Source organism: Notolabrus celidotus, chromosome 19 (assembly GCF_009762535.1).
Source record: "Notolabrus celidotus isolate fNotCel1 chromosome 19, fNotCel1.pri, whole genome shotgun sequence".
In the NCBI taxonomy this organism is placed as follows: Eukaryota; Metazoa; Chordata; class Actinopteri; order Labriformes; family Labridae; genus Notolabrus; species Notolabrus celidotus.
In genome coordinates, this window is record NC_048290.1 from 26424575 (window position 1) to 26441442 (window position 16868).

A 16868-nucleotide genomic window follows, 5' to 3' on the forward strand; every position below is an offset into this window, starting at 1 on the left:
GCCCTAATTAGCATAGCCACATAGCTACATGTCGTAGCTGTGTACCAAGACACACGTCGACATACTGACAAATAAAACAACAAGAAACACTAAATCTGTGACCTATCCTTCAGAAAGGTCCTGCTGCAGGCGCCTCTCCATCAGGATCAGATTCAGAGGGTTGAAGTAACGCCGTTCTGTGAGCAGCCGTGTATATTCAGCCAACATGTAAACATTAGATCAACGTGCTGGAGAGCCGAGGCCACATCCACTTCCTGAGGGGGTGTGGTCAGAGGGAAAACAGACCGTTCTGAACAGGGCTGAAGAAGAGGGTTTTTCAGGCATGCCAAATCTGATTTCAAAGTGTTTTTTTGAGCATAAACTTTAAAGACATGTTTTGGGGACCTCTTAGACCAATATATATTGATGAAAAAAGCGTGATATGTCACCTTTAAGTTTCAACAGGCAGAGTTGAAATGTGCTGGACTCCTTTCAGCAGATCAGTTTGATATGTTGTGTTCAGGTGAGGTGAGCAGGTTGTCCCCGGTGTTGCTTTTGTTGTTAAGAATTAATCAACATTGCCATGGGGTTTCAACCAATCAGAAACAAGTATTTAAGACAGCCTGGTAACACGAAAGAACGCAAGACAACCTCTGTAACAATTTCCCTTGTTCACCTTCTTTTTTCTGTTTTCTTGTGTGTCTTGTCCAGGTGTCAGAACGATGTGATTACGTTTTTGTAAACGGGAAGGAGAAACAGGGGAGGAGTAAGCTGATGCTCAATTTCACTTACGGATTCCTGAGTGCCCAGCTGGAGATGAACGTTTGGGTGCCCCGCCTGCCCTTGCTCATCGATGTGGCTGACCCTGAGCTCAGCCAGATTAAAGGCTGGAGGGTCCCTGTTACCACAGGAAACAGGAGGTAAGGCTGGAGCAATTTGTTACAAAACAGACACATGGTCACATAATCCTCCTGTGATATGTCCTGTTGGCTTGATTCTGTCGGTGCCAGGTCGATAACAGAACAAATAATATAGACACAGCAGAGAGGGGGCAGCTGTGGCTCAGTGGTGGTCATCTCCCAATCAGAAGGTTAGGGGCTTTAATCCCAGGTCTCCCTGTCCATATGCAAAAGTGTCAATGGGAAAGACATTCAATCCTAAACTGTCCACAATGGCTTTGCCAGCAGTGTGAATGTGATTAGTTAATACTGATGGGCGTCTTACATAGCAGCCTCTGCCAACAGCGAATGGGTGAATGTGACATGTAATGTCAAAGCACTTAGAGTGGTCAGAAATATATGAATAAGAACAGTCCATTTACCATTTAGATTATCACACTACCAATTTTTACAAATAGAGTAGCTATGCATGATTTGCTGCTGAAAATACTTGTTATGTATCTGAAATGCATCCCTGAAAACCAACAATTTTAGCACTATTAAGCTTCTGCCTGAAACACTTTATTTTGGCTACTTTTCCACTGATATAAAGTGAACCTTGTTGTCATGAAACAACCCAAAAGGTATGCCTTTAAAGGCAGCATCTCAGGGTCACCATTAGCTCCCCATTAGGTATTAGTCATTGTTACATCAACTGCTGATTTAATGTTAGTTACAACTTGTGGTTCTGAGCCTTCATGGTAGGTATTAATAGATGAAACAGCCCCAGGTTTTTAGTAACAGTTGAGTCAAAATCCAGCTTGTACTAGCCTCTGTTTACAAAGGAGTCATTAGTAAAGTTGCAAGCACAAACAGCTGTGTTGTGGCTGTTGTCCAGAAAACATAAAACTTCCTACTGTTTCATTTTGCCTTTGTCTCTTGAAAAAGAAATAGCTACAGCGTAGCCTGACGTCAGGTTCAGGCCAAGTCTTGCAAAGTTCTCAAAATGAGCAGTTCAGAGAACCCGGAAAACACGTCTGGGGATAACACCAACATCTGTGTATGTCATGTTTGAAACTTTGCAGAGGTTATAGGCTCATCCAAAATTGTAAGATCATGTGCATGTATTAAAATAGGGATCAGCATGAAAGGTCTCTTTAAAGTTGGTGACATGCGATGAATTGAAGAGAGAGGGGACAGACGTGTTCATAGTGCCGGTTCCCCTGGTAGTCTAAGACTGTAACATGAGTAAGAACTGGCTCAAGCCTGAGCTAGCCTTAACTAAAAGCATAAACAAGGAAAGTTTTAATCCTGCTCTTACAAGTAGAGCGAGTGTCTGTCTCCAAGAACCTGTCTACTACATGATTAACTTCTAATGTATCTTTTATCATTATAAACCCCCTGAGGTCTATCATCTTGTTTTCTAAGCAAAAGAAGCAAAGGAGCCTGATAACTGAAGGCTCTACCTCCCATACTACTTTTAGAGACTTTATGTACCACAAGCAGACCTAAAAATGGCACACAGGGCACTATGAGCTATAAAGTTCAGTAATGTAAGCACTTTAATGAATATATAGTTTTGTAACAAAAGTAGTTCAAAGAAAAAATTGTACAGATTTTTTTCTGTAAGACTCGAGTCATGATTTTGAAGACTTCGGCGTCCACAGCAGGTTTAATCCTTCCAATGTGGCGTTCGTGTCCGGTGTTAGCTCTGTTAGCATGATGCTACTCTGCCAGTATTCCCTCTGGTGCTGGGTTAGCTGATCCACCTTATCGTAGATAGATCTTACATTCCCCATAACTGTGGGTGGAAGGACAGGTGCATGTTGTCTTTTCTTAGCTTGCACCTCAATACCAGCACGTTGTCTTTTCCTCCTCCTCCTCAGCTCGCAGGGAACATCGGGCCTCATGTGTATGTCATGTTTAAAACTTTGCAGAGGTTATAGGCTCATCCAAAATTGTAAGATAAATTGCATGTATTAAAATAGGGATCAGCATGAAAGGTCTCTTTAAAGTTGGTGACACGTGGCGAATTGAAGAGAGAGGGGACAGACGTGTTCATAGTGCCGCTTCTCCTGGTTGTCTAAGACTGGAGCATAAGTAAGAACTGGCTCAAGCCCGAGCTAGCCTTAACTAAAAGCATTAACAAGGAAAGTTTTAATCCTGCTCTTACAAGTAGAGAGAGTGTCTGCCTCCAAGAACCTGTCTACTACATGATTAACTTCTAATGTATCTTTTATCAGTATAACCCCCCTGAGGTTTATAAACCCCATCTTGTTTTCTAAGCAAAAGAAGGAAAGGAGCCTGATAACTAAAGGCTCTACCTCCCATACTACTTTTAGAGACTTTATGTACCACAGAAAGGCCTAAAAATGGCACACAGGGCACTATGAGCTATAAAGTACAGTAAAGTAAGCACTTTAATAAATATATCGTTTTGTAACAAAAGTAGTTCAATGAAAAGATAGTACAGATGTTTTTCCTGTAAGACTCGAGTCATGCTTATGAAGACTTTAGGCAAGGCCAGCTAGTCAAAAGTTGAATGCAAGATATTCATTTTGTCTTTTTTTTAAGCAAGTCATTAAACTAATGTTAGATCTTTCTACTTGTTACATGTTTTCTAAGCAAAAACTAAAATATTCTTTTCACACTAACTGGGCAGGTTGATATCATTATGTATATTCAGTTTATTAAGTCTTTGCTTTAAGCTAACTATAGCTGAATAAAGAACATGAACAAAAATAGCCCACTCCATTTATCGTTCTGTTCAAGGCCAATAATAAAAACATTAGGCAGTTGTTCTTAGTCCTTATTCAAGTTCTGAGGTGAAAGTTTTGCAAGTTGCTGTCTATTTTTCACAGACTCAATCATCTGATAATCTAAGATGCTATCTGAGAGTTGTGTACTGGTCTGAACCACCAAAGGCACCTTTCCCTGTCAGATCAATTCAAAGTTTATCTGCTGTCAGAAAATGAAGTGTTGATTTGCTCTTCCCGGTTTTATTATTTTCTATTTTTTAATCTTTAGGCTTGGGGACATATCATTCAAAGTCAAAAAAGTTGAAGTACAAGTCGTGTAAATTGGGTTCACACCTCTAGTAAAATGGTTTGATATAAGAGCTTATAGTAACAAATGAAATAAAAGATTTATACACAATAACCCTACAAAGCAAGCAGTTTTTATATTTAATGCTTTATGACAATATCACATTTGTCAATGCTGTTCCTTAATGAGGTTGCAAACAATCAATGTGGATATAGTCTTTTGAAATTAATTAGAATAAAAGGGCATCAGCTGTAAAATGTGCACTTATTAACCCATTAAATAAGACCTCCTGCATCTTTATGAAGTTGATAGTAATCAGTTTTTATCAGCACATTGTCAGAGAAATGTGGATTGAGCTGGATAGTTCAGTTTATGCAATCAGTCACAAAACATCACATCTGTGTTTGCTACATTCGTGGGTAGGACTTGCAGAAGCACTACAGTTGCCCTGCAGATAAAGGTTAGTGGGATTTCACTCAATACTTACAGTACAGTCATTATTTTACACTCAATATTAATGATGACGGCTGACTGATGGGCTGTTAGTTTTTCTGCTGTGGAGCCCCCCCCCCCCCCCCCCCCCCCCCCCCCAAAAACATTCAATACACGGCTGCAGACATAAACAGATACTAGGTCAGAGATGTGAGAATTGAAATGGATGGGTTGAACTTGTAAAAGAAGAGCTAAATTTGCCCGCTCATCATGCCACCACAATGTGCAATAGTTTCCAGCGGAGTAGCAACTGGAATTCCTTTTCAATTGATTTGATACAGATAAGGCAGGTTTGAGACTGTGGGCTATTAGCTTAAAAATTCAACTGAGAGGTTACTTTTAGTGTTGGGTTTTTAATGTTCTAACAACATGGTTCTATGTACATTTTCAGAGCTGTTTTCTATGAGTATGTGTTCTTTTTTAAAACAGAATGAATCACTTTCAATATGTAGAAGTAACTTCAAAACTTACACATAGCATGTGTTAGTATGTACAGTATGTTATTTAGTCGCCTGGCAACCTAACCAGAGGCATTGTAGCTAATGCGTCACTGAGGAAAAATAGAAAAATTACATTAATGTAATTTCAAAGACTCACTATTATAATCAAATTGACAATTATAAGCCCTGGAAAAATAAGTGCTGTACATTCTCTGCAGGTGAAATGCAGGTTCCCTGTTAACAACCTCCAATCATTTCACAAAGGGATTGAGGAAAGAGTTAGTTGCTGTCCACAGTTAAGTCATACTTTTAAAATTCAAGCAGCAGCTCCATCACATGCTAACTTCTCACCTCAGGCTATGTAATAATGATGTTTATTTGGACTGTTGCTCTTGACTGAAGCTCTCTGCCTGCTGTGTGAAAAAAATATCCAGCAGCCCTCCAGCACACCTGTAGAGCAGAGTGAGGCATCCCAGCTGTGCTTATGATAATGACATGATTATTGCTGAGGGGTTGAGAATGGTTTACAACTTAACCTCCATCACCTGCAAATAAAACAAACCTGGTAAATTTAACTGAGGCTCAATTGCTGCCTTTATAGCTTTAACAGCGGTCTCCGCCTGGTCTCCATTATTGTTTTTGACTTTATTATCTCTCTTTTGGTTAAAAGGAAACCAAATTAGGTAAAGGTTAAAAGCATAATTTAGCAGTGCCATTCTTCACCAAATTGAAGTGTGATATTTGCAAGCTCCAAGGCAAACTTCTACAATTCACAATATTTCCCAAAACTAAAGAGTTTGTCTTTTTCTTAGGTCTGTTGTTTCAAAGCTGTAGCACAGCCACCCTCCCAGTAGCCTGGGCTGTAGCTCTGGTTAATGGCTTCTGTCATAAAGCTATAATGCTTTACTAACTGGATGTAAACAAACACAGATGACAGATGGCATCTCAAAGCACAGTGTAGTTTGGCAGTATTTAGATTTTTAGAGTAGTGTCATTAGATTTGTTGGTTAGCATATTTTGTTTGCTTTGGAAAAACAAGCCTAGCTGTTGCCCCATGGTTCCAGTCTACAGTATATGCTCGGTTAAGTTATTGCCTCTTGAATGTAGTGCCATACTGAGCATTCAGGCATTAACATGATATCCTAACTGTCGTCGAATTTTCATAGTCTTATATGTATGTAAATGTTTAACTATTGTATTCTTTCAGTCTAAGTGTCAAGTTTAGAATTCTAAATCCCAATTACAGTTTCTTTTCAATCTTGTCAGACTCAGACATGGTAAAGCAAATAAAAGTTTGCACTTAACAGTCTTTGTTGTTAAGATCCTGTTCGTGACGCCAATTTGGGATGGAATTCAGCAACAAACTGGACACTGGACACAGAAGACTCAGGAGACTCTGACGGCTTACGTTGAAATAGTTTATGTAGAACTTGGCCAAGGAGAAATAACATAACAGTACACAGGCAGGAGAGTGCACTGCAATGCCAAGTCAGTTCTGACAGACAAAACCCTTGGCATGGTATTTATTCCCTCTGAAGACGACACTAAAGTTAGATAACCATGTTTGGACAATAGGAACACAACAAGTGGGAAGAAGACCTGTGCTCTAGTGTGCTCTCTGGGGAGAGACCTTGACTACTACCCTGACACTATCTCGCCCGTCACAGATGACATAGGAATCAAGTTACTCTAAACTTGACACTTCGACTGAAAGAATACAATAGTTAAACATTCTTACATACATATATATAAGACTATGAAAATTCCACGACACTAACCTCTTTATACTATACATAACTTTTTGTGTCACATTACCTTTGTTTGACAGGTCGACATGGGACAGTGAGGAAGAGGAGGAGATGAGGAAGGGCAGGGGTTGCATGCTGCAGTACCAGCACTCTACACTCAGGGTGCTCACACACTTTATTGCCCAGACTGATAATGATGTGCTGCCTGACCAGCTAAGGGGGGCGGAGCCTGTTCAGTACTTCCTCAGTCCTGATTGGAAGGTAAGTTGTAAATCTTATTGACATGCTAGCAAATGTATTTTAAGTTTTTATATTTCAAAAACCAGCTAGACTGTGACATGCTGTCACAACTTTATTTATACACAAGCTTTGGTTTATTATTAAGTAAACTATTGGTAATATTTTTCTCTTTTTGTGATTGACAGGTGGATGTAACAAGTCTGGTTCGCAATTCCCTAAAAGTGACAGATCCTGAAGTAGCCAAGGTGCAGGATGGGATGGTACTGCAGGGGCGGGCTGTGGGCACCACTGCCGTACAGGTAAGCCATGATGTGTGGATGTTTGTGTGTGTATAAGTGGTTTTAGCTGTTGCTAAGACCGTGCATTTCCATTTGCATTTTGTAAGAGCTCTCACTTATTGCAGGTGGTGTCCCCTGTGTCGTCCGTGGTCCTGGCTGAGAGGAGCATCAGGGTGGTGGATGATAAAGTGAGTGTGACAGAGCTGGGGGTGCAGTTGGTGTCTGGGCTCTCTCTGTCCCTGCAGCTCAGCCCAGGGAGCAACAGGGCTATCGTTGCCACAGCAACTGCACGGGAGATGATCACGCAGCCAAAACAGGCAAGTGACTGGAAGAGTGTAACACAAAGAGCACAAAAGTGTGGCACTTTGCAGTTCAGGGAGGCACTTCTCTGTTCACGCCTTTTGGTTTAATGGTAACTCATTTTGAGCTTTAGCATTGAAACAAGTGAAGGACTGTCCAACAGTACATGGAAATCATTTAATATAAAAGAAAAAATGGAAACAGTGAATTACTTGTGTAATCATCAACCCAAATAGGGTTATATAAGCCATGTGATACACAGCAACATAATTTGTCAAATGTTTGAAGATTATTTATCATGTAAGAATCCAAAAAATGACAGAAGATGACATAACATGTCATCTTAAATGTCAGTCCTTGTTTCCCATCAATGAAAAATATCATTCACTCAGGCTTTGTTCAAGCTTCAGGACAATCTGTTTTTTCTTTAATCAGATCTTAGCGACAGACTCACTGGACTACTTATGTAAGCAAATCAGATGTTTGTCTCCAGACCTTATCAGCCATGGGTTACGACATAGGAATCTGTAACAATGTTCTCTGACGATGCAGCTTTCCAATGCCAAAGCATAAGAAATAATTTTGTTCTCTAAACGGTCATACGTTTATGGCTGTTTTTTTTTTTTATTGAGTCATTTTTTGAGGCATTTTCTCCCTTTATTAGAAGGCACAGCTAAAGAGAGACAGTGAATTTTAGGAGTACAGAGTAATTGAAGATATGCAGTTTTATTTATTTATTTATTATTTAAAAGGACCATGCATATTAATTGACACTTCTGTAAATATGCCAGAGTTAGCCAAAAGGCTAGTTTACATACATACTCCCTTGCCATATGTTAAAAAGGATCCCTAAAAAGATCAAGATTAAACAAAGATAAAATAGAGTAAAATAAAATCAAAATAAGAAGGTAGAGGAAAAAAACAAAACACAAACAAACAAACAAACAAACAAAAAAGAGAAGAAAAGAAAAGCACAAATAGCACCATATGATTAAAAATGACTAAAAGCTACATAGGACTGTGGCTCTCTGTACATGCGATGCGTGAACTAGGCCAACTGCAGCCACACATGTCAAAATTTGAATGGTGGATCTGACATCAACGCACAATCTGCATTGTGTGTAATGCAGAGGACGCTTGTACAACACATTTTAGGGGCCAGAGCTTCTGGACTGAGATGCATCAGTACAAATTCAATTGAAAATGCATTTATAACCACCTCCAAAAATAGCCTTGATCAGATTCTGAAAAAATGTACTGCATGTGCTTTATTGCCCTCCAGACTATCTAAAATCAATCTCCACATACAATCTGGACTTACCAAAAACTCTTTAGGCTTATTCTTTCCCTTTATATCTCGCACCTTTGAAACAGTGATCCACTGCCGTGAGACCACCTGTCAGTCTCGGTCTCACTGACAGGATTTAATCAGAGAACTTACATAAGAGCAAAGTAACAAATCCTTAATACTGATTGCTGTAGCCTGTGATAACATATCAAAGATAAGACCCCCAGGTGTCTTTAGCTATTTAGTTTTTCTGGTCCTAAAGCACATAGGGTATTTCCCTCTTCCAATGATCTGTGTACTTGTTTTCTTTTGCTTGGTTTAGAAACAAGACTCCAAGATTCATCATATTTTTTTTTACAGGCAAGCTTCTTGTTTTTGTTACATAAACATGCCTAGCATTGACCGACGTAAAATAAACAAGAGCATGAATAATATGATCATCATCTTCTTGGACACGTACAGTATTTTTAAAGCCACCGGAAAATCAAAATCCACGATAGTGTCTATCTATAGATCCATTCTTATTACGAGTCAACAGCAGCGCTGTAATGCAGCTCTGCAGTCATCACACCTTTGTACTTCCACGACATTGGCATAGTACTGGAGTCCCAATTTGTTATTTCACATTGCATTTTGGCATTGCAGAAGCACGGGAGGTGAATACACAGTGGGGGCCCCACCTACATGCATAGAAACTCAGACATGCACACACTCACAGCACTGATCTGCCCTGCCTGCTGCACTAGCTCACAGCGATCCTGCCAGCACAGTGGTGGGAAGTTTTTATCCCACCAGCACGACATTCATACAAAGGTGAGACGTTACAGGAGTATGCTTGTCTCACCTTTAACTGGCATTATGAAAGGCAAAGCAATGTACAGCCGTTGTGTGCTCAGTGACATACAAGGGCCAAAGAGACAATGGAGTGTAATTAGTCAACTTTAATATTTAAAACTCATTTAATGAACTGAGCAAAATGAACACAATATTTTGTCAGTATCAGTTTCATTATGTAATGGTGGGCTTGTAGGTAGAACTTGTTCTACAACCACAGTACGTTTTCGGTGAGACATCTGACTGGGAGGGAAAATTGGAAATTATGACACAGGGTGAAACATTCAATTTGTTAGGTTAGATTGGATGGAAGTGATAAAAAAAAGAAGGTAAGAAGTAGCTTCAAGAGGAACGATGCAACTTTGAATAACATACATGAAATAGAGGGAAATGTCAGAATCTCATAGTTGGAGATTGAATTAATTTGTAATGAAACTTATTTCTGATCCTTTTCTAATTTCTCATGCTTTTAATCAGCATTTCTCTTGTATCTGCAGATCCCGACACAATCACTCATATGCTGCTTAAACTTTACTGCTTGTAATAGTTCATTTTTCTTTGATGAATCCTGCCTGTCAAAAAGATGGCATTAGTGATGGTACAGAGAAAAAAATGTTAAACTTGCAGCAAATTAAACAAACCGTGTGAAAGATGTCTTCAACTCTGTGTACTTTGCTCAACAACTGTTCACATCAGATTGCACAAATTGTTTTATTTGTACGTAGAAATCCTTGACAAACTTTTTCTAATTAATTTGCATGTTACATCAATCTATTCAATACCTAATCAAAGATCCAAACATGTTTCAGACATATTTTTCTCCACTACAGCTCCTCTAAGTAAAGATATCTTTTCAATTAACTCAGCAGGCATGAGTTTCTGTTACTGAAAGGTAAAATATGCTGATTACCCTTGAGGGTTATCAAAGAGGAGGTGGTTCGTGTGATCATGCTCTTCTTTTTATGTTGAGACCACAAAACTCTGCTTTTTGTACCACAGTGATAACCAAATCTGCCTTACACATGAATGTGCTTTCTGAGATCCAACGCTGTGATTGGGCTAATTGGCGTTGGTCATTATTGTTAATTATTTAATTGAAACATAAATTGGAAATTTGTGCAACACAATGCTTCTCGGAGCTCCAATTTTCAAGGACTAAAGTGCCTAATAGCAAAAAAAAAAGAAGTGTTGCATATAACCATTCCACTACCCTCATTTCATAAATAGGTTCAATTGTTAGTGCACAGTATGCACCACAAATACAATAATTCAAAACAGCCACATAGTGTGTACCCTCTGTAAATGAGGTCTGGAAATTATCCTTTAAACTTTTGTGTTGAAGTTGTGTGTTATTAACGTACCCTCAGTGTTCATTTTCCAACCAAGATATTATGGGCTCCTATAGAGGTCTTGAATCATGAGACTTGCCACAAAAGATCCCATTTACACAACAAAAACCTTAAGGGTATAATAATATTTGTGTTTCCTCTTTGCCTCTCAGTATGTGAACTCATTGTGTTCACAGCCGCGGCCATCATCTGCCGTTGCCCTGCTGTGTGAGAGAGCGGGAGAGGCAGACAGGGTGCCCAGATGATCATTTTAAAAGCTCCCTTGCACATTTAGCCATGGCAGCTTGCCCAGTTAAAACCAACTCTTTGACACAGGCATGGGACAGCAATTAGGCCCTCTACAGCAGCTGGAGTGACGGCTCACGTTACCCAGAGTACACTGTCACTGCAGCTGCTCTGCCCCCTGTCAATAACAAAACTATTAGAAACATGTCAGTGCAGATGACCAGCTAATTGTGTGGCTCATGGTAAGCTGTTAATGTTCTGCTCAGGGCAATTCATAATGAATTCTAACCCAAAATATGGGTTAGGTTTGTGGCCCAGTAGCTCACATTAGAAACAGGAAATAGGTCATTGTGTATTAATGTGATTGGATTGGCTTATACTGCTCTTAGTTTGACCTACAATGACCTGTGACCTCTATTATACTCTCTTTTTCCATTTTGGTTAAATTATACTTCAAACTGTTACTGAAAAGTATGATACGATAGCATCCCACTGAGTGTAATCATAAAGAGATTAATTAAGGCAATTTAGTGTTATTAACAATCAGAGGAACGTGCCTCTCTGAATGCAGGAAGAATATTGATTCTCTGCCTGTGTTGTTGACCTGCTTTTACACATGAATGTTCATGCTAAGTTATCATTGCCTCTTCTTTTTTTAACCCTCTCTTTTCATTTGACTTTCTTTTCATCCTTTTCCTTATCCTTTGGTCCCACTTTCCTTCCCTCTTTCCTTTCTTTTCCATATCTTTTTTCTTCCCCTGTCTTAATAACCATTCTTTATTCTTTATTTTTGTATCCTTATGTCTTTTTCCTCTTTCTTTCATGTTTCCCCTGTGTGCTCCCATCTTCCTCCCTTCTTTTTTCATGTCTTGATTTATTTCCTACTGTCTTCCTCCTTTTCTTCATTCCTTTCTCTTTTAGTGTTCTTCCTGATTTCTTTTCATTGTTTCTTCCTTTTCATTCCTTCTGTTTTCTTTTGTTCATTAATTTCCTTTTTATTTATATTTCCTTATATATTACCTTCCATTATTTCTTTCTTTATCATTTATTTTTTCATTTCCTTTTGTCTTCTTTCTTTCCAATCTTTCTTTCTTCAATTTTTCCCATTTTTTCCCTCCTGTCTTCCTTTCGTCATACAATTCTTTCCTTCTCCCGTCTGCCTTAATACATTATTTTATTTTTCTTCTTTATTCCTGTTATTCTTTCTTCATTTCTGTCTTTCTGCCTGTTTCCCTTTTATCTCTCTATTTCTTTTTCTGAATGTCTGAACTTCTTTTGTTTCTCCCTTTCAGGAAGCTGTGGTGAGCTGCTGGATTCAGTTCAGTGATGGTACAGTCGCCCCGCTGGAGCTGTTTGACCGCAGTATCTACTCTCTGACAGTCTCTACCCCAGATCAAGCGGTGGCCACGGTCCGTCGCACCCCAAAGTCCACATTTGTAGTGGCACAAGGTGAGGGTGAAGGCCGAGGGGTGCTTGTTCGAGTGGAGCTGCGGATCTGTGAGGAATGTCAGAAGTCTAAGAGGAAGAGCAAGCTGGCTGTGGGCACGGGGCTCCTCAGGATCAACTTCCAGAGTGGCAGAGTTGTAGGAACAGGTGGTTATAGTGGCACTGAAAGAAATAAAGCTTTTTATGGTGGTGCATCAGAATTGGTAGGTGAGCTTAAAACAACACAGCGTGCTTTCACAGGTGTGGACAAATTGTTTTTCAGAAGCACAGCACTTATTCCGCAAGGGACCAACCTTGCAGAAACCACCACATCAACCACAACTTCAACAAAAAATCTGCCGCCACATGTTGTGTGGATTGGAACTACAACCAGAGCCACAAGAAGTAGCACATTTGCTGTCAATCCCCCAACTACAACTACGACCAGACCTAGTTTTAATATACCACAAAACACCCCCAGACCCATAGTTCCAACAGTGGGTTTGGTCAAGAAAGGAGAAGGACAGAAGAAAAGCTTTGGAAACATGCTTGATAACCCCAATTCACCCCCTAACAAAGACATTCCCAAAGCAGACAGAACACCAAATAGCGAACCTCCTAAACCGAAAAGTCCGAAAGTTATTGAGAGCGACCTGATAAGGACATTCAAGGCCATGACTGACTTGGAAATTTGCTTGTATGCTCTGGTGGGGGTCTCCTGTATCGCTATTTTGGCATTTTTGATCAACTGTGCTTCATACAACCTCTGTTTCCGCAATAACAAGACCCCTATCCAGGCGGGTCCGATACCCATTGTGGTCCCCAAGGATCACAAGCACGACTGGGTATGGCTGGGAAGCAACAATCATGGCCCTCCCCATGCTCCAGGTGCCCCAGTTCAAGTGTCTACATTAAAACGTGAGCCCCATCGTCCCCTGGAGCCGCGTCATTCCGTAGACTCTGCCGGCCATAACACCCTACCAGCCGTGATCACCACCAATGTCCCTGAAAGGACTGCCACCCTTGGCCGCAGTAGGTCCAGCTCTCAGCAGCAGTTTCAGAAAAAAGCAATCGACCCCATGGCGAACCGTTCGGCCACCTTGTTGGCCAGACCTCATCGCTGTGAGCCGCTCCATTCCCCCACCAGTAAGCGGAACCAGGTCCAGTTTACCACCTTCACCACTCTGGATATCAAGCACTTGGCAGCACTGAAGAAGAATGGCGTGGACTTAAACTGGGCGAACCAACAGGCGCAGCAAGTTCAGAACCCTGCCGTGTCCCAGTCACCTTTGCCTGACATGCCTTGGCCTGTTGTCAAACCTCTTGGAGAGCCTCAGTGAATTTGTTGGGTTCGTCCATGTGTTTGAATGAGTATTTTTTAAGAAGAGCGAAAAAGAGAGAATCACAAAGAGATAGAAAAATAAGTGTACATACAAATCATTTTATGGTGTTGAATGTCCAAAAGAGAGGTCTGTTTTTTAATGAAATATAAATTACTTGTATTTATTGAAATAAAATTAAGATTTTTTTTTATATTACAGGAGTTTGTGCTCGGTGAGAGCTTGTAAATACATTATGTTATGCTGTACCCATAAAGGAAACATGCAAGCTAAAGCGTTAATTCCTCTATTATTGAAGATTCTTATATGTAAATGGGTGTGCTTTCCAGATGTGAAGTTGTAAATATACATATATCTATACCACAATTTATTTCTACATTTCTAACTCTCATTATAAATGCATTTTTTCATAACCTTTTACTTTTGCACTATTCTGTTGCCCCTGTAGGAATGGCTCCAGATGTTTCTAGTTGTGAGGGTACATGCAGTACATGAGGGATTATTTCCTGTAAGTAATTCTATTCTTTTCCAGCCTTTTGTACTCTTTTCTAGGATTCCTCCTGAGATTACCTGAAGAGTCTGTGCAGTTTGTCAGAGAGTATGCAACATTTATTAAGTTATTTTAGGGCAATCTGTCTCTGTATTCTTCACCGGATACTTATTCAAATCAAATGCATGCTATGCAAATATAGTCTGTGCAAACGTAGGTCTGTGCAAGTGGACATTGTTTTTGAATTTTTTAACAAAGTTACCTTGGGCGTCTGGCTTCTCCTGGGGGGCCTGGTTCTACAATTTGTAAAAATGTCTGATATTCGTCTCTTGACGCAGGGTAATACATATTCAGCTCTAAAAAACTGTCATGCGTGAATTGGAAAAGGATGATGCCTTCAGCTTTGTAACATCCTCTTATTTCTAAACCAAAATGTCATGTGTATTCCCTGTGAGATTCTACAATAAACAACAAATGGATACATTTGTTATGGTTGCAATTCAATGTAATTCAGTGATTGTTATTATGCCTTTGAAATAGTGAAGAATCATTCACAGGACCGCGCAGTGAATGGTTTGGATTATAGACTAAAGCTCCTCTCTGTCTCAGGGGGATTTAATTATGTTTAATCACTATTGAATGTGATTTAAGGCTGATGTCATTCAGCGTAATATCATACAGGCGCTAACCGTTTTGAAGTGCCTGCCAATATTTGGAGCTAAGCTACTGTTATACTGTGAGTGAACAAGAAATGGAAGGAGAAAAACTGATTCTGGTTTTGTGTTTTATGACTGTGTCCCAAAAGAATTACTCGCATCTTTTTTTAACAGTGGAAGCTAGCGTATGATAACTCAAGCCTCATTTGTCTCTTTTTCTCCATCTTCCCTCCTGTGTCTCTAAGGTGACAACAAAAACATCTCTCAAAATTACTTTCAAGGAAGTGTGATGCATAAACAGCGTCCTCAGCTTAAAGAAACACTGATAATCTGATCCTCTGCACCTCAGGAATTGGCAGCTGTGGATATGAAGGCGAGCCTTGTCACTCCCTGCTGCACAACAGCATTGGGTGGATTTAAAGTCTTGATAAAAGTAGTTTTAATAACTTTCTCCCCAATTCTCTACCTACCGGGCCCAGAGTTTTTGTATGTGCGCTAACTCTCTGCTCGATTTATCTGTCCAGCAGCTGCAGGTAAACAAACCCCCCTCGGAGATAAGCAGTGATTCAAAGCTGTCTCTGCTGTACATCATGGCACAGCATCTTTGATTGAGGCCCACTCTATCGTACAGGACACAGAACTGTGGGCTCAAAAGTTTTGACTGTAATCATCATTATATCAAAGCTGCACAGTTTGTTCAGGTACATTCAGTATCAACATACAGTGGGGCAAAAAAGTGTTTAGTCAGCCACTGATTTTGCAAGTTCTCCTACTTAGAAAGATGAGAGAGGTCTGTAATTTTTATCAGAGGTACACTTCAACTATGAGAGACAAAATGAGAAAAAAAATCCAGGAAATCACATTGTAGGATTTTTAAAGAATTTATTTGTAAATTATGGTGGAAAATAAGTATTTGGTCAAGCACAAACAAGCAAGATTTCTGTCTCTCATAGACCTGTAACTTCTTCTTTAAGAAGCTCTTCTGTCCTCCACTCGTTACCTGTATTAATGGCACCTGTTTGAACTGGTTATCTGTATAAAAGACACCTGTCCACAGCCTCAAACAGTCAGACTCCAAACTCAACCATGGACAAGACCAAAGAGCTGTCCAAGGACACCAGGAAGAAAATTGTGGACCTGCACCAGGCTGGGAAGAGTGAATCTACAAGAGGCAAGCAGGTTGGTGTGAATAAATCAACTGTGGGAGCAATTATAAGAAAATGGAAGACCATTGATAATTTCCCTCAATCTGGGGCCCCACGCAAGATCTCATCCCGTGGGGTCTAAATGATCATGAGAACGGTGAGCAAAAATCCCAGAACTACACGGAAGGACCTGATGAATGACCTGCAGAGAGCTGGGACCAAAGTAACAAAGGCTACCATCAGTAACACACTACGCCGAGAGGGACTCAAATCCTGCAGCGCCAGGCGTGTCCCCCTGCTTAAGCCAGTACATGTCCAGGCCCGTCTGAAGTTTGCCAGAGAGCATATGGATGATCCAGAAGAGGATTGGGAGAATATCATGTGGTCAGATGAAACCAAAATAGAACTTTTTGGTAAAAACTCAACTCGTCGTGTTTGGAGGAAGAAGAATGCTGAGTTGCATCCCAAGAACACCATACCTACTGTGATGCATGGGGGGGGGGGGGGGACCTCATGCTTTGGGGCTGTTTTTCTGCAAAGGGGACAGGACGACAGATCCGTGTTAAAGCTGCTGTGAGGAACTTTTGATTTGTATTGATTTTGGTGCCCCCTGTGGACAAAGTGATACCTCTTATCTCTTGTCCTGTACATGCAAAAGTAGTGTTTTGTACAAAAACAGTATCCTGTTGTCTTCCAACAGTCAAATGTATCACACA

The 16868-nt window shown here is 40.2% G+C and overlaps 1 protein-coding gene across 1 annotated transcript in view; it reads left to right on the plus strand.

Annotated features, from left to right (window-relative positions):
• Nucleotides 1-14850, plus strand: part of si:dkey-1d7.3 (transmembrane protein 132C) — a 46976-nt gene extending 32126 nt beyond the window's left edge. Inside the window, exons 6-10 of the mRNA XM_034709045.1 lie at nt 691-899; nt 6663-6843; nt 7008-7121; nt 7226-7417; nt 12389-14850. Coding sequence (XP_034564936.1) covers nt 691-899; nt 6663-6843; nt 7008-7121; nt 7226-7417; nt 12389-13861 — 2169 coding nt within the window. The 3' untranslated portion in view covers nt 13862-14850. The remainder of the gene's footprint in view (nt 1-690; nt 900-6662; nt 6844-7007; nt 7122-7225; nt 7418-12388) is intronic.
• Nucleotides 14851-16868: the final 2018 nt, after the last annotated feature.